This window comes from Meleagris gallopavo, chromosome 3, assembly GCF_905368555.1.
Source record: "Meleagris gallopavo chromosome 3, MGAL_WU_HG_1.1, whole genome shotgun sequence".
Lineage (NCBI taxonomy): Eukaryota > Metazoa > Chordata > Aves > Galliformes > Phasianidae > Meleagris > Meleagris gallopavo.
Window position 1 is genome coordinate 81,339,285 of NC_139406.1, and position 22,475 is coordinate 81,361,759.

Below are 22,475 nucleotides of genomic sequence, written 5' to 3' on the forward strand. Positions count from 1 at the left end.
GATTTTTCCATCATTTTCCTGTTTCAAAAGCTCTAGTCATCCCAGCAATGAAAGATCAATCTTATGTGAACAATGCCACAGAAGGAAGAAGTGTACATAAGAACACTGGTAAATTGTTCATATGAATGTCTCACTTTAAATTAAGTTTGCATTAAATTAATTAGTTGGACTAAGGAATTAGTTTATCTAATCTTAAATAAATTTATCAAGTCAAAATTTAGGCCACAGATGTAATACTCTATAAACAGTGTTCTGGAAGCAATATTCTCATTTCACTTTGTAGACATCTATGTTTTACCATTTGTATATTTACTCAATGCAACAAGAAAGTTTACGCAAATCACTAGAATTGCTTTTAAACTTGAATACAGGGTCATGTCCCAGTGCCACGATCCCTGGGGTTCAAATGTGCGGCTTTGTGCCTTGCTGTATGTCAGAGAGCCTCTGCTGTCACCACCCCTGGCAGACCTGAGTTTCCCCAGTGCCTGTGCTACCAACTCTCCACCAGACATATGCAGCTCTTGTTACTCTGGATGTCGTGGAGGATAAGTTTTAAGACGTCGCTGGGCTCCAGCTCAAAGGTTAGTCACACTTTTGGATGAGGAATGTCTTAACCTTAGCTAGCTACCTTAATATCACAGAATCATGGAATATCTCAACTCGGAAAGGATTCCTATGGCATCTTGGCTTGTACCAGAAATAGCGCAGCCAGCAGGATCAAAGAAGTGATCATCCCTCTGTACTCAGCTCTGGTGAGGCTGTACTTGGAGTACTGTGTTCAATTTTGGGCCCATCACTACAAGAAACACAGCAAGGCTCTTGAGCATGTCCAGAGAAAGGCAGAGAAAGGCAGACCCTGTGAAAGGTCTGGAGCACAAATCTTACGGGGAGTGGCTGAGGGAACTGGGGTTGTTCAGTCGTAGAAGAGGAGGCTCAGGAGAGACACTGCTCTCTAAAACTGCCTGAAAGGAGGCTGTGATGAGGTGGGGGTCGGCCTCTGCTCCCAGGTAGCAGTGACAAGACGAGACGGAATGGCCTCAAGTTGTGCCAGGGGAGATTCAAGTTGGATGTTAGGAAAAATTTATTCTCCAAAAATGCAGTCAGGCACTTGAACAGGCTGCCTGGGGAGCTGGTGGAGTAACCATCCCTAGAGGTGTCCAAGAAACATTTAGGTGTTGTACTGAGGGACGTGATTTAATGGGAAATATTGGTGGAAGGTGGATGGTTGGACTGGATGATCTTGGAGGTCTCTTCCAACACTGGTGGTTCTATGATTCTACTATTAATATGGATCACTGAGTCCAACTCTTATTACTTAACTGCAGTCACACTAAGGTAAAATCCAAGTATGCATTCACATATAAAATAAACAGCAGTTCCTGAAATTATTCCTATGTTTATACAAAATATATGTGTATATATTCATCTGCTTCCCAAAGTTTACCTTGAGGAAAGTCTTTCTCCTTCTACGTAACCTTGCTGTATGGATCTCACATGCTTTCTCACTTCTCAGCGCGGTGTCAGAGTCTTGGAAGTCAGTCTGCCCTGGGAAGGAAGACCAGGACAGTTTAATCTTTTGCTAGATCTCACGTTTCTATAGCAGTCTGTGCATTAAAAACATATAAGCTAGAAACATCCAAACAGGTAAATTTATGTAGCTCATGACTCTGAAACGTGATCCTTTGGGGTTATGTCAGCTAACTGTCGAGGAGAGACATCAGGTTTGGGATGATTGATACCTAATCCCGTCCTTTGAAGCACACTGTAGCTGTAAGATATTTCAGTGTGAACATGTGGAACAAATTACAAATGGGATATCAGTGTGGAAAGGCAAACATGGCAGCCTATGAGCATTAAATAATTAAGTACAGGAAATTGCACTGACTGCGAGAATAATCTGATATGCAAGGAAATAAATGTGTTTCAGGCTGCAGTTCCACAAGCACCCTGAGTCAAGCTGCTGGCTTGTCACTGCCGAAAGACAGCTTCTTTCCCTTCTTCCCCTCCCTCTTCCTCCTCTCTATTCCTGCTCTCGGCCACCCAGGCCCACTCCACCTCTGTGTCAGCTCCAGGCCCATGAAATCCACTGCCACCTGCACACTCTGCTTACTGGCCCAGAAGAAACTAGCCTCATTCTGTGGACTTCTCTGCCCATTTAGCGAATTCAATTGCAGCAGAGGTGTTGAAAGTGTGGAAACCAGCATAAGACCCATTGCAAGGATGTGCAGCCAGGGCTGAGAGGGGTGGCATTTCTCCCTTTTAGAGGTGGGGAACAGTTGAATCAGCCAAACTCAGGTGATAAAGCCCTGCAATAACATAAATGTATAATAACATTCTCTTGAGATTTCATTGTTTCAGCGACATGATAAAGTGCTTGATACAAATTACTGTGCAAATTCTTGATCCGAAATATAAGGTCAGATGAGATGGTTGTTTCAATTCCCTTTTTATTTCTAGCTCCATGAATGTGTACTCCATATATTTATAGTATGAGCGGGATTAGAGGGTGTTTGCAAGTACTGACATAAATGTATGTCTTCCAAATTGACAAGAGGCAAAGTCAAGCTGCAGTGTTTGCACTCCTAAGTCTTCCCTCCTTGGCCCATTCTATGGTCAACATGAAGGCGGATTCTTCACCCACCACCAATTCGTCATTAGGGTTTTTTCAGACACACTGAGACATTCCCTACAGTGAACTGTGCTGGGCTGAGCCAGAGGTGCACCTGGTTCAATATTCATCTCACAAGTGGCTCTGAACAAATGCTAGGGAACAGCAGAGAAGGCATATATGGAACTTCTTGCAAGTACTTGCCTAGCTTCCAATTATTTTTAGCAGAGAACTTCCTCAGCTGGACGTAGCTGCTGTCTGCTTACTAACCTTCTTTGGACTTATTTTCCAACTACTTGTCCATTTTTTCCTTGACTCCAAGCTATTATTATTATTTTAATCAAGAGCCTCCTTTAGTAGTAAATACTGTAAATCTACACGGGGTGTTTGGAGATTCACCTCCTCTTTCTTTTCAGCCTGGTTTACACTGGGTTCAATTCCTTCATGTGATTCCTTGTTAATGCTTATCCTTGTTCTAAAACCGGTCTTGGTCATCAAACTACGACAGTACTGCAAATATGAAGCAGATACATTTTGCCACGCACACAGTGTGTGCAGGCAGAGAGAAGCGCAATGAGTGCACGATCAAGGTGTATCTTAATTATGAGTTGCTGCAAATGAAAACCCTTCTTGGACCTCTGCAGAAGTGGCCTTGGACTTGTTTCCATTCTGGTGTTTTTTTCCACCAGCAGCGCTGACAAAGGGTGCTCATGACCTCGCACTTTCCATCTCAAAGACTGAATATTGCGAGAAGCGCTTTTCAGCCCCCAGGAATTCTGCGCCGCCGTCGCCGGAGGGACAAAGAGGTGCGGCGACACGGGGGCAACGTGTGAGAGCGGCCCCCGGGCCGCAGGTTGATGTGCAGGGAGCCGAGCGGCGGGAGGCAGCGGCGAGGACAGCGCGGCCGGGGGCTGCTCCGCGCAGCCCAGAGCCGAGCCATGGGGCACAGCGCAGCCCCCCCCGCAGCCGCTCCCGTGCCGGGGGCTGCCGGCGCCTCCCTGCCGTGTGACAGCCGGGGGGGGCCGCTGCTGCCTCGGCGAGCCGTGCCGCGGCGGCCGCAGCCATGTGTTTCTCTCCCCGCCCGTGACACAATAACACGGGAAGCGGGGCGGGTTTTGGAGGGGGTGGGGGGCGGGTGGGGGGAGAAGCGAACCGAAACGGCGCTCCGTCTCCTCCAGGTGAGCGCGGTGGAGGGAGGCTGCCGGTGCCCCCGGCCACGAGAAGGGGATCGGGGCTGCAGCGGCGGCAGCTGCGGCCGGGGCGGGGGGGGGGAGGGAGCGGGCCGGAGCCCGCTCCCCTCAGCTCGCGGCGCTGTGCCCGCAGGCGGCGGCGATGGAGGAGGGCATGAGCAGCATGCAGCAGAAAGCGACCGAGCTGGAGCACATGGCCGAGGTCCTGCTGACCGGCGAGCAGCTGCGGTAAGCGGTGCCGTGCCCCTGCCCGGGCTGTGCTGTGGGACCGGGGTACCGGCGGGCGGCGGGAGGGGTGGGAGTGAGGACGCGCCCCCTGGAAGCCGAGCACCTGCCCCGCTGCCCGCCCGGACGCGGCTGCTCGCAGCCCGCAGCCCCCGGACCGCTGCGATGTCGCGGCAGATGAGGGGATCCCCGCGGGGAGAGCGGGGCTGTGCGGCGCCGAAACTGTTAACAGCAACTCAGCCTGACTCAGTTAATTTTTAATTTCTGGGATGTATTCGGTTCAGTCTGAACCCATCCACTACGGAGGAGACTAGGAATTGCAAGGCTTTCGGCTTGTCAATGAATCTTGTGATTCAGGAGGAAATATTCCATTATTATTACTGCGTGTTAGATGTGTAACTAGAAAGAGAATGGAAAAAGATGTGCTCAGTAGCTTTTCCTTGAATTTTCTTTGAACTTTTTGCTCAGGTGCCGGACAAACACTGCAGAATGGTAGCAACGTTGCTTGATTGGGCAGGTGCCATCCCTGCTGCTGCTAAGGCACTGACATTGGTACTGCTAGCATTGACATGGCAAGCACCGTTGGCACTGTGCAATGCACAGCAGTGATAGCCGTATTCAGGCAGTACACATCTCTGTGGTTTGGCTCAAGTACTTCTCCATACTTGAGATTCTTCATCTGAGCAGCTTGAAATGAAACCTGGAGTGAAAGGATCATAAAATCATAGAATCATTAAGGTTGCAAAGACCACTAAGACCTATTCTATCCATCAGCCCATTACACCGTGCCCAGTAAACCATGTCCGTTGGTGCTACATCTACAGGTTTCTTAAACACCTCAAGGGATGGTGACTCCACCACCTCCCTGGGCATCCTGTTTGGGACACACCAGCATGCAGGCTTTGCAGGACGGACTTGGTATTAAGAGGTTTGTTAAAGTGCTGACAAGATTCCTACAACTTCCAACTCACCTCACAAAAAGCTGAATATTCAATTGTAATACAAAATTTCTATTGAGATCTACTTAAAACCGTCTGTATTCCTTTGAGTTAAATGTAAAAACAAAAGCTTTGCAATCATTCCCAAAGGAGAGGATGGAAGAACTTCAATAAATCTGGCTCCCACAGTCAGCTTATTACTGTCACAATCAAGGATGACACTTATAATTTCATAGAATCATTAAGGTTGGAAAAGATGTCTAAGATCATCTAGTCCAGCGTTGACTCATCACCACCTTGCTCTCTAAACCATGTCCCTAATTTTATTAAGGTAATTAAATGTGATGCTATTTTTGGCCAAGATCATCTACAAAATAATTATTCCCCATCTTGGTCCCATGAAGTTACCTATGGGCATGCCCTTATGAGTACATTGGAAGTGCCCTAGATCACACTGGACTGGGTTGATAGCACAGCCTCCATTAACGCCTAGCTACTGCAGAAGAGATCTGCTTTCCCTTCCCCTTCCCCTGCCCATGGTTCTGTAGTCCTATGCAGTACCAGCTCACATCCTTGCACCTTTCCATTGTGACCACCTAGTGAGCACACTGGTTTTGTGAGATGACGACTTCCAGCATCTCACAAAACGGATGAGGATGGTTGGTGGGAATATGGAGCCAGAAGGAGGGAAAGGAGGTGGTGGGGAAGAAGCAGATCTCCCATTCTGGCAGGAGGGATCTATTGGATCTGTCCTGGAAAACTGCACCCTAAAACATCTATCTTCCCCTACCTCTGGTAGCTTCGTTCTGTTTCTCTCTTGGGATGCTCTATGCAAGGGTTTTCCAAACAGTAACAGCTGCAGAATAGATGACAGAAAACTGGCTGGTAGACAAGTTTTGGCTAACTGTGCATTTAAAGTTTCCCTTTTCTTGTCCAAGATAAGTGTATAATTGTTAATGCTAAATGAAAACATGGAGTGCTTTCAAGATCAAAGTTTGGTTATCTCAGAAGCCTCTGGGGCAGACAAACAGACGATAGAAAACCAACACGGTCGCGCATTCAAGGAAACGTACTGTACTCTATTCTTAGTGATTCTTGCAAATGCTAGATAAGCTCTCTTGGGAGTGATGCAGCAGGACAAGTGACTGTGTGTATTTGGGTGAAAGTGCACATGGGCAGGTGTTGCATGCTGCAAGACAAACGCATAACTCGGGAGTAAAGTGTAAGATGAAACTGAACATGGTGTTGCTTACATATAAATAAGAAAATGTAGGTATAAATACTCTTCTACTAGACTAAACAACATGTGTCTAAACGCAGATGCTTGTGATAGTTGCTTGATTAAGATTCTTTACAAAGTCCTATTGCTTGTCTCAGCCCAGCCTCATGCATTGTCTCACTGGCCCATTTGTGTGGCTTGCTTGCTGTGTGACCCTCCTTGGTTGTGACTTCCTTATGCAGAGAGGGCTGAGCTCATTGCAGCAGCACCTGGTGCTGGCACTGGGCTGTCACACAGCAGCTTCCAAAAGCAGGAACTCATGGGAGATGAGGCTGTGATGTAAATCCCGGACTGTGGTTCATGGGTGAAAAATAAAGGACCTTGAGCTGTAGGTTAGCTGATATGGTAAATTTTCACATCTGATAAGGTCCTCTGCCTCTAAAGCCAGCAGCTGGCTAAGCAAATACTTAACCAACTCTTTCTGTTGGTTAATAGGAACAGATTTTTTAAGGTGAGGACTTCTGAAGTTTGGGTCTTGATAGGCCTTTTAGTTACCAGACTGGTGACCATGAAACAAAGCTGAAGACTCCCTGATCACAGCAGTGTGGCCCTTCAGGACAGACCCTATAGCAGCCTCAGAAGACTAGAATGAGAAGGTCAAGTGTTTGTATGGGCATGGTCTGGCTGAGGGCTCTCCAGGCACTGATAGCTCTGTCAGGGGACAGACCTCTGGGGCTGCCTAAAAGCACCAGCTCCCCCTACATCAAGTCTTCCCTGACTCAGCTACACTTTTGGATACCCTATAGCTATTCAGTGGTGCGCTCTTTCATTTGAGAATGGTTGCAATATGGATGTCCTCAATAGGTTATAAAAGATCTGAAGAATGATCTCCTGAAGAAACTTGTGCTCAGAAGGAGTGTGTGGTGTTTGTCTTCCTGCAGACATGGTGAGTCATTAGAAGCCTCAACCCAGCTGAGTCCCCACCTTCAGACAGCTGCCTGGGTGCAGCCCTGGGGACTGGGCATGCAGTACATCCTCCATGGATGTGCCTGAAGGGAAGTGCCTCAGCTATGGTACTTTGAGTACTCATGTAATCCTAAGATGGCTTGTCTTGGAAGGGACCTTGAAGATTATCTAGATCCAACCCCCATGCCACACACAGGGTTGCCAGCCACCAGATGAGGCTGCCCAGGGCCCCATCCAGCCTGAATTTGAATATCTCCAGAGATGGGGCATCTACAACCTCTCTGCAACCTGTTCCATCTCCTCACCATCTTCTGAGTAAAGAACTTCTTTCTAACACCTAACCTAGATCTCTCCCCTTTTAGTTTAAAGCCATTCCCTCTTGTCCTGTCACTATCAGACTGTGTAAAAAGTCAGTCCCCTTCCTGCTTGTAAGCTCCCTTCAAGTACTGGAAGGCTGCAATGAAGTATCCTTGGAGACTTCTCCAAGCTAAACAAACCAAACTCCCTCAACTTTTCTTCACAGGAGAGGTGCTCCAGCCCTTTGATCACCTTCATGGCCCTGCTCTGGATCCGCTTCAACAGCTCTGCATATTTCTTGTGCTGGGGGCCCCATGCCTGGATGCAGTACTCCAGGTGTGGCCTCTGAGGGCAGAGTAGAGGAGGACAATCATGTCCCTTGCCCTGCTGGTCACCCCTCTTTTGATGCAGCCCAGGATAGTCACAGCTAGACATGTAATCCATGGAAGGTGTGTAACAGCACTACTGAAATTGATCGTGGTTTTATCTGAAGCAGGGCAATTCTAGACTCATTTCCCTGCCAGCAGAAGGCAACATGTGGTGCCCGTTTCAGCACTGCTTGGCGGAAAGATTAAAGTCTTGCCAGCACTGCAAACCAGAGTACATGCAGAATGAGGATACAAAAGAAGAAAAGGCACAGACAGTTCGGAAGGCACCCTGCAGAGAACTGGTGTGGTTCATCACAGGAAGCTCCCTCCCATAAAAGAGCCACGCCTGTCTTCTATTCACGCAGCCAAGGATGGATGGACAGACCATGGCTGCAGGCAGAGCTGCCACTCTCCCACAGCAAGATGCTCCAACCTGACTCAGGGAAATTTCCAGTAAGTTCAGAAAGGCTTCGAAGGAAAATCACAGCCCAGCACAACTGGGGGTAGCAAGGCCCTACAGAGAGATCTGGACAGGCTGGAGAGCTGGGCTGAAGCCAACGGGATGGGGTTCAACAAGACCAAATGTCGGGTCCTGCACTTTGGTCATAACATCCCTAGGCAATGCTACAGGCTTGTGGCAGAGTGGCTGGAAGACTGTAGAGGAAATGGACCTGGGGGTATTGATTGATACTCGTCTGAACATGAGCCAGCACTGTGCCCAGGTGGCCAAAAGACCAATGGCATCCTGGCTTGCATTAGAAACAGTGTTGCCAGCAGGAGCAGAGAGGTGATTGTTCCCCTGTATTCAGCACCAGTGAGGCCGCACCTCGAGTACTGTGTCCAGTTTTGGGCCCCTCACTGCAAGAAAGACATTGAGGCCCTGGAGCGGGTTCAAAGAAGGGCAACAAAGCTGGTGAGGGGTCTGGAACACAGGCCATATGAGGAGAGGCTGAAGGAGCTGGGAATGTTCAGTCTGGAGAAGAGGGGGCTCAGGGGAGACCATATTGCTCTCTATAACTACCTGAAGGGAGATTGTAGTGAGCTTGGGGGTCGGCCTCTTCTCTCATGTAACTAGTGACAGAACAAGAGGGAACGGCTTCAAGCTGCATCAGGGGAAATTTAGGCTGGACATTAGGAACTGCTACTTCTCTGAAAGAGTGGTAAGGCACTGGAATGGGCTGCCCAGGGAGGTGGTGGAGTCGCTGACCCTGGAAGTGTTCAAGGAACGTTTGGATTTTGTGTTGGGGGACGTGGTTTAGTGAGTACTATTGGTGATAGGTGGATGGTTGGACTGGATGATCTTGAAGGTCTTTTCCAACCTTGGTGATTCTGTGATTCTGTGACTTAGTTACAGCTGGCAACCAACAGTGGTTTTTCCACCAGGGATGTTTTGATGTACTTGCTAACTGCCTGTCTTACAGCCAGAGTTGACTGATACCTCACTCAGCAACTAATTATTTCTTGATCCCAGATTGCTGTTGAACTCTGTTGTATCTTCTGAGAGTCTCTCATTTCTCTTATAAATGTACGCCATCATTCAGGTTGTCTTCAGGCATCAGTTGACTAAAGAGCAAGATTTTAAAAAGCACTTATTTTTTATTTATATTTTATTAGAAATAGCCTTTGTATACACGTTGCAGCTCTCTGAATTAGGTGTAACTGTAATGATATTTAGTGCTTCTTCTCAGCAGATTTTTAAATGTGCCTTTTTCACAAGCCTATATGTCAGGCAGCACCTTCCTAATTCACACTTCAGTTAATTGTTTTAATAAATAGTTAGGAAGCTTTAGACGGGCTTTGTGTGAGTAGTACCCATAGTTCAGCGTCTTCTTTCTTTCTGCTTAGGGAAGAATGAAACATGTTTCTTATATACTTCTTGGAGAGACAAAATGTAAGATATGGTTCAACAGAAATTTGTTTGCCTTATTATCAGAGTTTGCATGTGACTTTTGTTTTACAAAAGAGGTTTTACATGATAAACAGATGTAAATTTTGAAGCTGAGAGAGAAACTTCAGTATCAGTTCTCAGTGATCTTCCATGGGTCTTGCTTCATTATCACTTATGAAAACTTCTTAATACATCAGTGCATAACTGTCAGAGTCATTAACTTCTGCAGTATGATAGCAGTTACAGGTTCATAAACTTTTTTCTTATTTGGAGCAGTAAACAGTCAACCTTTTTCACTCTGATAAGGGTCAAAAGTTCATTGGCATTCGAAGATGCAATTAACCCAGTGGTGCATAGCAGTAACAGTTACTAGAGAAAGCAATCAAGAGATCATGGCATTAATGTATTGGTGTATCACAGAAATATATTAAGCATATAGTTACATAATTTATCAAATGCTATCACTGTCCTTAGAACAGCATTAATACTCCAGTGATGCACAACTGTGACAGTATAGAGCTGCACTAAAAGGAGGTGAGGAGTTAAGATACAGAACTACCCATTATCACTTCCCCTACAGACAAGTCCAGAGTGATCGTCAGATATTAATCAGCCTTATATGCCACTTCTGGAGATAGAATTTATTGAGATTAGATTTTGTGATCTTCCTAAGCCTATCTAATACTGTATGTACTTCTTTTCCCCCTGCCACGTTTATGCACCAACTTTAGTTCTCCACCAATTGCTGCATTTCCATTAGCGAAGAGCTTCCTAATTGGACTCAAAACTGACCCTGAAAAAATAATTTTCATTTGTCTCACTTGAGAAGGCTCATATCTGCTTACTTCTTCAGGGCACATAGGTCATGGGAGGTTATATCATCAGATCTTTGTGGAACAAAGTCCTCCAGAGCTTTCTGTCCAACTAATTTAACTAACATTAATTTGTTTTCCAAAATCAAGTAGCCAAAAAAATGGCAGTCTTCTCTGTGAAATTCCACCAGAGGAATGCCCTGAAAGGAGGACTTCAAAGTGAAGGTTGGGAAGATTGCAAAACAGAGTTATTTGAAATCAAGAAGCTTTCTGCTAAATCAGTACTGTCATAACACATGTAGTTATACATTTTAACTCAGGTAAATTAATTTTATAAATGTATACATTCAGTTTTTTTCTAGGATCTCTGATATCCGATGTACCTTCTCACGTCTTTGAATCTTGCATGTTTGTACTAACTTTAATTATGTTGGTGGTGCCATATACGTATATGATTCAATGGTCAATAACTTATGGATCCCTTCCAGTTCAGGATATTCTATGATTCTATGATACATGTGAGCATGTGCATATACATACATACACACACGCACACACACACACACACATATATGTACCTAAGGTTCCTGGGCCAGGAATGTCAATTTCTCCTGTTTTTCTGTAAAATTTCTGTTTTTTCAGCATTTCTGTAAATTCAGATGGAAGGCTGTCATTTGCTCGACTCTTTCCCTTAAGCTGTTTCAATAATTGAGTTGCTCCAGTCAGCGGCTCTGAGTTAAAGTAGCTAACAATGCATGTGCAAACAGCGATCACTCTTGCTCTATGTACACAGTAAGGCGGATGTTGTAAGAGTGGTTTGGGCTGTATATTTTGTGTATTCCATTCCAGATGGAGTGAATCATTAACCTCTGTTTCAGGTTAGCAGAGATTAGCAGGGAAGCAAAGGGTACTGTATGTGTAGCGTGTGCAAGAAAGGGTTTTATTTATTTTAGATTATAGGAACTGCCTATGTACAGGTAAAGGAGACTGTTCTGATGTCGATGCTTGTGCAAGGAAGGAAGGATTAATATTCCATAGGCAGCCTCACTTTGCTGTGTGCTGCGCTTAGTGCACAGCCCCAGCTCCTGTGGGGGCAGCGGCCATAGGCTGGCAGCGTGACAGGGGCGCTCCTATTGCTTGTTGTTGTTATTTACTATTTGTATAGCGATAGCGCCTAGGAATTCAAGCTATTCATCAAGTCCCTGCAGGGGTAGGCACTGTGTGCTCAGAAGAAAGATAAAGCTCTTGCAACACAAATCTTGGCCACAGCTTGTGGCAGGTTTTTGCAGCAAACACAGAGCCTGAGAGTGACATCCCCAAAGCACAGAAAAAAGTACTGCTGCAGTGTGGAGATGCAAAACTTATAGTGCCTGTGATGGGATGGGATGGGATGGGATGGGATGGGACGGGATGGGATGGGATGGGATGGGACGGGATGGGACAGGACGGTGTGTGATGAAATGGAATGGGGCTGGATGGGATGGCGGAAACTCTGGGGACAGTGTTTGAGGAAGAACCCACTCCTTTCCCTCTCTTGAGTCACATCTGTAGACTAAGACTTGGCTGAAGCCAAGAAAGAGGTCAGCCAGCTTTAGCTGTTGGATCAATGGACAAGGACGAGGCAGTGATCTGTGCACCGCATGCCAATCAAACTATTCCTTTTATCTGTATACTCTGGTGCTTTTTAAAGTGTAAAAATGTAAGAATTTCAGTGCTTTCTGTGATATAAAATTTAAGAACTTGAAGGATACTGTCAGAGCAGCAAATATGAGCTTCTTTGCAGTCCAGTTGACCTCCTGCCATAGGCTTCTTCATCCCCACTATCAACTGTCCAAGCGCTGAGTGCTGGCTTGGAGATACCTCCTGGCTTAGGGCCTGCTCTCAGAAACAGGCAGTCCCTCCTGAAGGGCCAGACCCTTCCACCTTTCTTACTGCTTATTCTGCTGTTTATGTTTGAAACCTCTGCTTTGTGGTTGACTCTTTTGTCTCTCTCTTCCTGGCACAGCATGTTTTTGTGGCCACATTTGCTGTTAATTGTTCTGTGTTGAGCAGGGCTTAGAAATACACATTCTAAACAATTTTGATGTGTAAACCATTGGATTTAAAAACAACTTAAACCTTAACAAGAGTCCTTACTTACAGAGGTTTGACTCAGACGTAGTATTATGAATAGTATGGTGAGGCAGTTTTGCAAAGGCAGGTTGCCTCAGCAGAAGGAAAGGTGAGGAGTTTTTAATCAATTTCATATCAAATATGAGCAACAGTCATGCTGGTTTGTTGTTGTTGTTGTTTTTAATTGTTTGCAGGATTGTCCTTTGTCCTGAACCTCACTTTTTTCTTATGGCCTTAAGAAGACATGTGAATGTGCCTTTGTTTCTTGCAGCAGAAAAAATAGCAGTGATCTTAAAGAAGGATAAAGTATTTAAAACTGCACTGCCAGGAGAGTGCTCTATACTGGGCATGAAAGTATAAAAAAGTGCAGCTGTGGTCCTTCATTTTTGGAAAATTCTGAAACGTAGAGGGGGAACAAGTTTCATGGAAGCACAGAGCAAGGGAGGAGGTAGCCCAGAGGCTCACTCAGGCTCTGAAGGAGCCCGTGAAGTTGGAGAAGCCTCCAGAGAAGGCAGTGGGCATCAGTAGTGCTGGTTCCCTGCTTGAGGCTTCACTTCATTCAGACTGGCTTAAACATCTTTGGACCGTCCCCTGCCATGGTGACCTGCACTGTGGCAGTGATCAGAAGGGCTTTTTGTTGGGTTTTCAGTTGGGTCTTCACAAACCGATTCACCACATGACCACATAAAAGCTTTCTGGAGAAGCATGGGGGGAGAAACAACCTTACACCATTTCACTCAGCTATGGTTTAAGGCTGTGATTTTCTGATACAGCAGATCTTTCTGAAGGCTGCCTCTGCCCTGCTCTTATTGCTTCCCTTGCACTTCTCACTGATGTTCATGGGATCCAAAGTTCAGGGAACTACATCAGTTGCAGAGAAGTGAGAAAAGATTAACTTTCTGAACAGGCTCAGCACGCAGTGCCATTGCTGGGGTGAGGAAGCAGACAGAAATGTGTGGTCAGAGACAGAGAGAAGGCACCATACAGCCACTGCTGGGTTTGGTTGGCCACCCCCTCAGTACTTCATATGCCTGCACACAACCGAGGACAGATATTTGCTTGATTCCTACCTCCTAACTTCAGACTCCTATGGAAGATGGACTATAAAAATAAGGTTGAGTTTAAGTGCCTGATGGAAAGAAGAAACAGGTGGCCCGGAAGCCTCTTATTGGCACTCTGTTGGGTTTATTTCTCATTCAAGGTTTTTAGCTTTACTTCTGTGCTCCTGTCAGGGTGTTGTGCATGAACAGAGTCAAATGTTGATGTATGTATTACAAATTGAACTATGCAGTTTGTAAGACCAGCACATCACAGTGCTACCAGTATGACAGCACCGCTTCAGAATGCAGCTTCCATCTTAATTATCAGCTCTATAATTTTGTAGTCTTCTTAGTTTATTTCTTATGAGTGCCTCAATCCAGTAAATGCTTTCAGGTATCAAAGGTGCACTTAACAAATAATTAAAAAATGTGCCTGTTTCGGCTTCGTAATTCAAAGCAAGTACAGAAGCTAGTTTTTGCATAAGGGAGCTGTAATTCTTAATTTCCTTGCAATTGTGTGGGTGATAACATGAGATACCGCAGCTGTGTCACAGAGTTTTGCAAGAAGAGAGCTCTCTGGTTTGTGTGGAACACCAGGGGCTGTTGGCAGTGGGTTTTACAGCAGAATTGAGCTGGTGTGTCAGGCTGCTGCCGCAGAAAAGGGCAGCGGAGTCGGGCTCCTGCTCTGCTGGAGGGCTGCACTAGTGCTTATTTGACCCTATGGTGAGCAGCCTGGGGAACTCAGCCAGGCTGCAGTGATCTCAGAATCATAGAATCGTTAAGGTTTGGAAAAGACCTCTAAGATCATCTAGTCCAACTGTCCACTTACCAGCAACATTGCCCACTAAACCATATTCCTATGTACAACATCTACACCTTTCTTCGACACTCCAGGAATGGCAACTCTCCCACCTCCTTGGGCAGTCCATTCCAATGCCTGAACATTCCTTCAGAGAAAAAGTTTTTCCTGATATTCAATGCCAATGACAGTACAAGGGAGAAATTCAGCTGGCCTGGAGTCAGAGGTGAGCAGCTCCATAGACTCCACAATCCTATTGACTCCTGATGGAGTTGAACTGTGATACAGCTGTGCCAGGCCAGGAGACCCTTTTCACTCTTTTTGCCCATTTTTACCTTGCTATGTCCTACTTACTTTGTGCCATCTTGAGAATTCATTAAACCTCTTCCTGAGTGCATTTCACTTACTAGCTTGGCAGAGGAGACCAAGCAAGAAGCAAAGATTGTTGCCAAAAAACGCTGGAAATATACCTGGAATCAGAGTGGGACCTTATTTTGCTATGTTTATTCTGACAAATAAAACTGTGCACTTTGCAAACCAATGAGTTATCCAGTCACTGGTAGTAGCTCCCTATTACAATTAGAACTTAAAATGCTAAAATGCTTAAGGTGAGATCCTCTGTGTAGGCTCAGCTGCTTTGTCAGAACTTTCCTTGAACATGAGGTTCCATATTTGATTTGTATGCTTCAAACAAATGCCTGCAGCTGGACAGACATCTTCTGGTCATGAGACACTACTGTTGGATGGACAACATATCTTTTGGCCTGTCTTATCACTGGGCTGCCAAAAGCCACATGCTGCTGATTTTCAGTACTACAAAGAATAAAGAACCCATTTATACTGGGGATCCTGAAGATGACATCCCAGAGCAGTGCAAAACACAATGCAGCAGATGGAAAGATGGCCTCGCTCCCATATTGCTCATAATCCAAGTGTAAAATAAAGGGGTAGCAAATGGATACAGGTGCGTGCAGAGAGAACATGACTTGTGAAACTGCTGGTTATTGTTCTGGAAGTACAGCTTCAGTACACCACCTGCTTAGTTGTTACGCTTTTTGGTAGAGATCACAGCAGTGCTGGGTAGGATTTGGGGCACTGCATCCAGATATCTCTGTGGATGTTTGGGTGGGAGTGTCTCCTATTGGGACAACAAGCAGAAGCTTCTTGCTTGAAGATTTAAAACCTAATGGCAAAGATGGAACCAAATGGCCAGCTAGAGCAAAAGCCAATATTGCTTGAGAGATGGTGATAGCAGAGATGGGATCTCGAAAGTAAAGATAAGCGCAGTAATATAATGTTTGATGTAACAGAAGAGGAGGAGGAGGCAATGGAAGAAGTCAAGGAGATGGGCAATGTGATTGAGATGAAGAGCTGAGGAAATTATCTTTCCAAGGGCATTCCAGCTAGATAAGAGCCAAACAAGATGACGTTTGCCAAGGGCAAAGCACAGAACAAGTCTTGAGGTATGAGATAATAGGGAGAAAATGGAACTACAAATGAACATTCTGGGGGAGAACTGTGGTTGTCCCAGAGGTGAGAAATCCAAAGGTCTTCTGATGAAAAGCAGCACTAACACTATCGTATCTATAATTTATGGATCTCATAAAATCTACCTGATTTGGAAGATTCTCCCATCCTTTAGGAACACAGCTGCCATCTTGCACAGAGGTTTTTCACCTTGCATTGTGGAGTTTTCCCTGCCTTTATTTCCTTGTTTGTCTCACTGAGAGCTATTGCCAAAACTGGTGTATTGCCATAATGTTCCCATTATTGTTCAGCTGAATTGTTGTATGATCTGCGGGCTCTGTGTTTGCACCACTTTCTTGCTATATTGGGCCAAATGTGTTTATTGGCAGGAGTTAAAAAGAAGTATTTGCATGTTGTATCTGTTGCTCCTCACATTGTGACTTGTATCTTCAAAGCACTGGGAATTCTTACAGCAGGCCTGCTCCTTTGTGTTTTCACAAGCCATTCTCAGCTCTGATGTAGCAGGCAATCCAAACTTAGGGCATAATTACAACAGGGTTCATAAAAACAATTATTTTTAATTTAATTCAAATGAGCATTGCAGAACACTCACAGGAAAGCTGAAATTGTGAGAGCTTGTCTGAGGAATCAGAGCCCAACACTTACGCACATCCACTCTGGGAAGAGAGTCTGATAGCACATGGCCAACACATCACTCAAAGTTAGGATCGCAAATAAAGGAAGTGACTTCTGAAGAGATACTAGCTAAGAATTATTTATAGTGCTGATTGTTTGCAGCAGAACAATTTCCTTTCATTTCTTGCAAAAAAAAGATCCTTCTCTTGATAATTGTACATCCTTTTCTGCAAAAGTGTAAAACTGTATAGTGTAGAAATCAAGGTGATATAATAGAAAGCTGTTAATTGTTTCCTGATTCTCAGGATGTAATTAGCTTAGACTTTCCTCTAGCTGAAATCAATTTTAATAAGACATGGAAAGAATAATTTCTAGCTTAAATTGCTATTCTGGTGCTCAGTCAGAGGAAATAGAGTGAGAGTGTGATATGAAGAAGGCATAGGTAGCATTATCACACACAAATTCAAAAAGTGATTGTACAAATACTATTTTGAGAATTATTTGTTAGGTGCTATGGGCTGCACCTATGTAAATGAAGGGTAGTAGGGAAGACAAGGAGACAGACTTCTTGGAGTTGCACAGGGATAGGACAAAAGGCAGTGAGCGCAATTAGCAAAAGGAAGTCTCATAAGATGTCTGAAGAAAACTATCTGCCTGAGGATAGGTCAAAAAATGGATAGGGACCTGGAGAAGTTTTGTAGTTTCCATCCTTACAGATACTGAAGTCTCAGCTCAACTTGTGACTTACTCTTGAGTAACTTGTACTAACTAAACCTGCTTTGAACAATGGTTTGACCAGATGACCTTGAGTCCTCCCTTCCAACCTGAATTACTTTCAGTTTCACGAAAACATGGCATGATGTCATATTGTTTTAGCTGTAGTAAATGATATTATCAAGATTTTGTTACTGTTTAATAACGAGTGATTACCATCCTATCCGTTGTACTGGTGGGAGGGCTTGAGAGAATACTTCCCGAGTGGAACATCAGTGGGGTTAGTTTGTACAAGTGATCTAGTGGTTGACAGTACCATTTCTTTCACTATGTCCAGCTTTTCAAGCAAATTTAAGGGCTAGAAAAAATCCAATTCCAAACAAACATTCAAGAACTTTTGAAATCTCTCAGTCCCCAAATCTGGAATTTCGTGATGAGTTTGAAGGTGATAATGTGGTTTCATTGACTACGCTGTCTTAATTCAGGCCAGGATTTTACCCCAGATTATGTGAGATTCATGAGGTGCCAACATTTCAACTCATTCCACTACCAAGAGAGCTTTTCAAAGTGAATATAAGTTTATCTTTACAACCATTTCTTGAGAACTTAGGAGTGGAAATGAAAGTTCACATACTTTGGGCATACTTGTTTTATATCAGTCCTTGAAAGATAGAGAGAAGAACAAGGGCTATATAAGGAATAATACGTGCTTAAAGGCTGAAACATCACCTTAATGCCAGAAATCATGTTGTCATGCTGGCATTACAAGTAGAGCAGTAATCTCAGGGCAAACCACCTGCTCCTACTGTCTTACTACCAGCACAACAATGGGACAAGAAGATCAAATGCTCTCAGATCATCTAATGTAAACTTTGTATAAAAGTGCCAATTCACTGTTTTTGTGCATGAATAAATTATTGCCTTTCCATAGTCCTGCAGTGACAACTTTGCATGTGGAACATGGAATTTCAGTCTACCTTAAAGGTAAAGGAGGTATAAGAGCTGTTAACACTTTCTTCCCTTGTCTCATCTGATAATATGTTTGCAAAGTAAAGAGACGTATTCCTTAGCCCTTATGGATACAGTGAAAAGCCTGTAAATAAATCAGTTACGTATCTCACCATTATCCTGGTTACTTTTTAAAAAATAGTATTTCTCTCAACACATGGAAAGTAATGAGATTTGTCTTTTCCTCTTTGTACTGTTTTTCTTTATCACAGTGACGTAAGGACTAGATCCTTTGAAATATTTCATGTTTCCTATAAAGTGGTGTTTTTTTCAAGTGCTGTATTTTAGGCAGACTATAATGAATCCAGCAGTGGTGTTTGCAGGATAATTGCTTGCATTCACTCTGTTTGGCTGCAGCGGGTCTAGAGCTGCTCCAAATGAACATATTAAGAACTTCATATGATTTGTTTTTTAATCTGTAAATCAGCACCAGATGAAACATTGTATTCTACATAATTTCATATGAAATATATTTGTGCTTCATGTTGATTTCTTTTCTGATGAATCTGGAACATCTGATTTTATACGAGGCCAGTAACAACAGTACTCTTGAGAGACACATTACTGGGGCAAAGGAGGAAGAAAAAGGGATTGCGTAAACTGTTCCGGAGAAAAATAATAAACATGGAAAGAAAAATTTGCTTAAACTTATAGTAGCTGGGAAAAACTTCCAGCGGACTGGAATTGAGACATTTTGTTGCAGGCTGAAGGCTGTATGCAAAAAAATCACTACTCCACCTCAGGAAAGGGTAGACTGTGGAAAAATGACTAAACCATGGCATGCTTGTTAGTGTGTCCCTGTGAGTCTGGGTGGCTCTAGTGAGATGTGCCTATGACCTACCTGCCCTGCTGTGGTCTTCCTACCATCTGGGAGCAACCATCCCCTGGCTGCCCACAGATCCTGCCTTTCTATAGGACAGGCGATGTCAAATCATAGAGGGATCAAATCATAAGGGTTGTGAAGGACCACTGAGATCATCGAATCCAACCCCAACCCATCCCCACCACGTCCACTAACCATGTTCCTCAGTGCTACATCTCCACATTTCCTGAACACCTCCAGGGTCGGTGACTCCCATCACATCCCTGTGGAGCCTGTTCCAATGCCACATCACTATTTCTGAGAAAAAGTTTTTCATAATATCCAACCTTGCACTCCCCTGGTGCAACTTAACACCATTACTTCTTGCCCTATCACTGGTTGTCTGAGATGACCTGAATAAATAAATTGGATTTAGGAGTAACTGGGCCATTCACACTCACAGTGAGCGAATATCTGAGTTTGTGTCAAGGCGGAGTGCAGGCCCTGACTTCTGGCTTGTTTCGATCTTCTTGCCCATCTTGAGGTCTATTCCAAATTATTGGCTTCAAGGCCAGATTGGATGGGGCCCTGGGCAGCCTGGACTAGTATTAAAAGTGGAATTTGGTGGCCCTGCCTGGGAGCAGAGGGGGTTGGAAATTCATGATCTTTGAGGACCCTTCCAACCTGGGCCATTCTGTGTGTGTGTGTTTCCCAGTATTGTTTTGGATTCAAGTTCAGGCCTGAACCACAACTTGGAGTACATTGTAAACATAGCTGTATTTTTGTAATCTAAATCTACTGGCATTCAACTATGGCTGAGATCATACGTACAGCCAGTGCTGTTACTTGGTGAATAAGCATCAAGGTGCATGTTCTGAGCTATTAAAGCAATAATAAGTCACAGTTTAAATTTACCGCCAGAGCACATGAATACCTGTTCACTGAGCTTTCTGCATGCATGGAGAGATTATTTAGCCTGGAATGAGAAATGCCAAACACATGGCCCACCAATGAGAGCAGGCTGTTTGCTGAAGCAAGCAGAACTTCTCTAGGCTCCTTATGTATTTATTTACTTACTCATTTATCATTTTAAAGGAAATTTTCCATTTAATTTTAAGAGCAGAGGAAAAATGCTTCTCTAATGTTTATCTTTTCAAAGCTCATCAACTTCTGAACATTTAACAAGGCCTAATCAAGCATGACAAGATCCTTCATAGCAGACTGACAGAAGGAACTGCTCATAAAGAGTGGTTATGCAGCAGCTGTTTATCTGCTTGTGTCAAGTATCTGATGTAGAAGAGTGCTGAGCTCAAAGCAATCCTGAGGCTAGATTTTTGTAAAAGTAAAATCCTTTAAATAGAACTAGTTTTTAAATTAATTGTTATTAGTACATTTTCCTTAGTGATAGGGGTCTTCATTAGCCTGCCAGAATTTAAGTCCATAAGTAACTTTTGTCATTGACTAATTTCCTTAAATTCACAACCATAACTGTTCCCTCTATGTGCTTGTATGGCCTAGATAAAGAAGGTGATTTAAACCAGATAGGAACATTCTTTATCATTGAACCATTGTTTATCATAATATGATCATTTCTGTTTTCAAAAAATAAATGCTGCAATGTTATGTCTCAGAATTGTTGAGTAAAATTATTGCTTATCATTTGGCAGAGATATGTTTGGAACGAATTCAGTGTACTCTGGAGCAATCAATAGTTTTCCAACACATTTTGCATTCTTCTCTGTAGATGGAGATAAATTTCTTCTTCATTTGTCACTTCCTGTAGAGCCTTGTGAAATATTACAAATTTCTCTTTGAAGAAAAAAATATATAAATGAGCAGAATGTTAATTGGGATTATACTGCTTTGTTGCCTCTAGCTGGCAGTGAAGGTCATATTTCACACTTAAAGCAATGTTTTTCTTAAGCAAACATGACAACTTAAGAGAACTGAAAAAGGCTGTAACATGAGTCTCCTCAGGCTTCTATCCCATTTTGATATATTTACTTTAATAATTATACACTTTATATTATTTCAGTAAATAAAATAAAAATTCATATGACACTATGTAAAATGAGACAAATTCCAGGCTTAAATAGAGCAGGGTGACAATGACTCTACAGCCAGCTAGCTATTCATGCTAGCTTCTCAGCCGAGGGCTGAACGATGCCTACAAACCCTGTGATCCGAGTCTCAGCAGGATGAGTGGGTGTTGTATGTGGAGGCAGGAAATCCAACAGGATACAGAGGCTTCACCCAAAGATAAATGAAGATTTGGGAGGTGGAGAGGGCAAAGTGATCCTCTGCCATGGCTCCTGGCTTCTCTGCTTTGATTTAACGAGAATGCAGACCTGCCCCTTGGTCATTACAGATGCTGCTGCCCAGCTGATGGGATTTCCTCACAGCAGACACCCAACCACTTTTTCCACACAGTTGTATGTCACAAAGGTCATAGAATTTTCCTCAGATGTTGAGGGAAAACATGCTACAAGTTTCATGCTGACTATAAACTAATGACAGTCCAGTTTAATACCAGTACCTCCAGTCAGCTATCTAAGGACCAGTGCATATCTGCACAGTAAAAATTAAAACCAAGTAATACTCTGCTGCAAAAACAAGGAAGCTTGCTTACAAATGCGGACATCTTTTGTCATACTGACAACTTGAGTGCTTAAGCAGGAATGGCAGGTGTCAGTGGTTTATGTGGAAGTAATATGCAAAACCCTCAAACACAACCTGTTCTCTCTTTTAGAGCAGTAAAGCATGTTTTTGTGAGTTACGTATGACTACATACCTCATCATGCACACTTCATGTATATGGGTTGTTTAGTCCATTGAGTAATGCTGCATTCACATCATTGCACAAAATCAAGAATGAAATTTAGATAGTGTGGTGTGTTATTAGTATTTGCCATGGCTTCTCCCTTGCTGTCTCGCTCTCTCTCTCTCAAGAGGTAATTCCCTGGTACACAAACCCAGCCTCCTGCGTGCACACTTCAGTTTATACACTTAGCAATTAATGTGTTATAAGCTAATTGCATCTATTAGTCCATTAAGAGAAACCACACGCCCTTACTTATGTAAAAGCCAAACCTCTATGACTTGTTTCCCATGGAATCCAGTACAAATTCTAGTGAGCCCTTTCAAGATGGTTTCCGTCTATTTATCTACATAGCCACTTCTACTTAATTTAATCACCAAATGCCTCAGAATAGGCAGGACTTGAAGTCTTTTTCCTCAGTGGAAACAGGACTTCCAATAGGCCATAATTCCTGGTATAGAGCATTCCAAGATATTCTTCTTACCTGTAATACTCCCAAGATTGTTTACAAAAATCAGCACAAGTCCTGTAAGCATAAAAGACAGGACTGAAAGGTCTTCTGACTGGA

General features: G+C 43.8%; 1 protein-coding gene across 2 annotated transcripts in view; it reads left to right on the forward strand.

Moving 5' to 3' along the window:
- Positions 1-3,395: 3,395 nt before the first annotated feature.
- Positions 3,396-22,475, forward strand: part of DEPTOR (DEP domain containing MTOR interacting protein) — a 74,267-nt gene continuing 55,187 nt past the window's right edge. The window contains exons 1-2 of one of the 2 annotated variants that reach the window (XM_085221619.1): positions 3,396-3,414; positions 3,932-4,026. In XM_085221619.1, the coding sequence (XP_085077745.1) occupies positions 3,941-4,026 (86 nt within the window). In that variant the 5' untranslated portion in view covers positions 3,396-3,414; positions 3,932-3,940. Of the gene's footprint in view, positions 3,415-3,680; positions 3,787-3,931; positions 4,027-22,475 lie in introns of those variants that run through there. The other variant, XM_085221618.1, reaches the window with a different exon arrangement.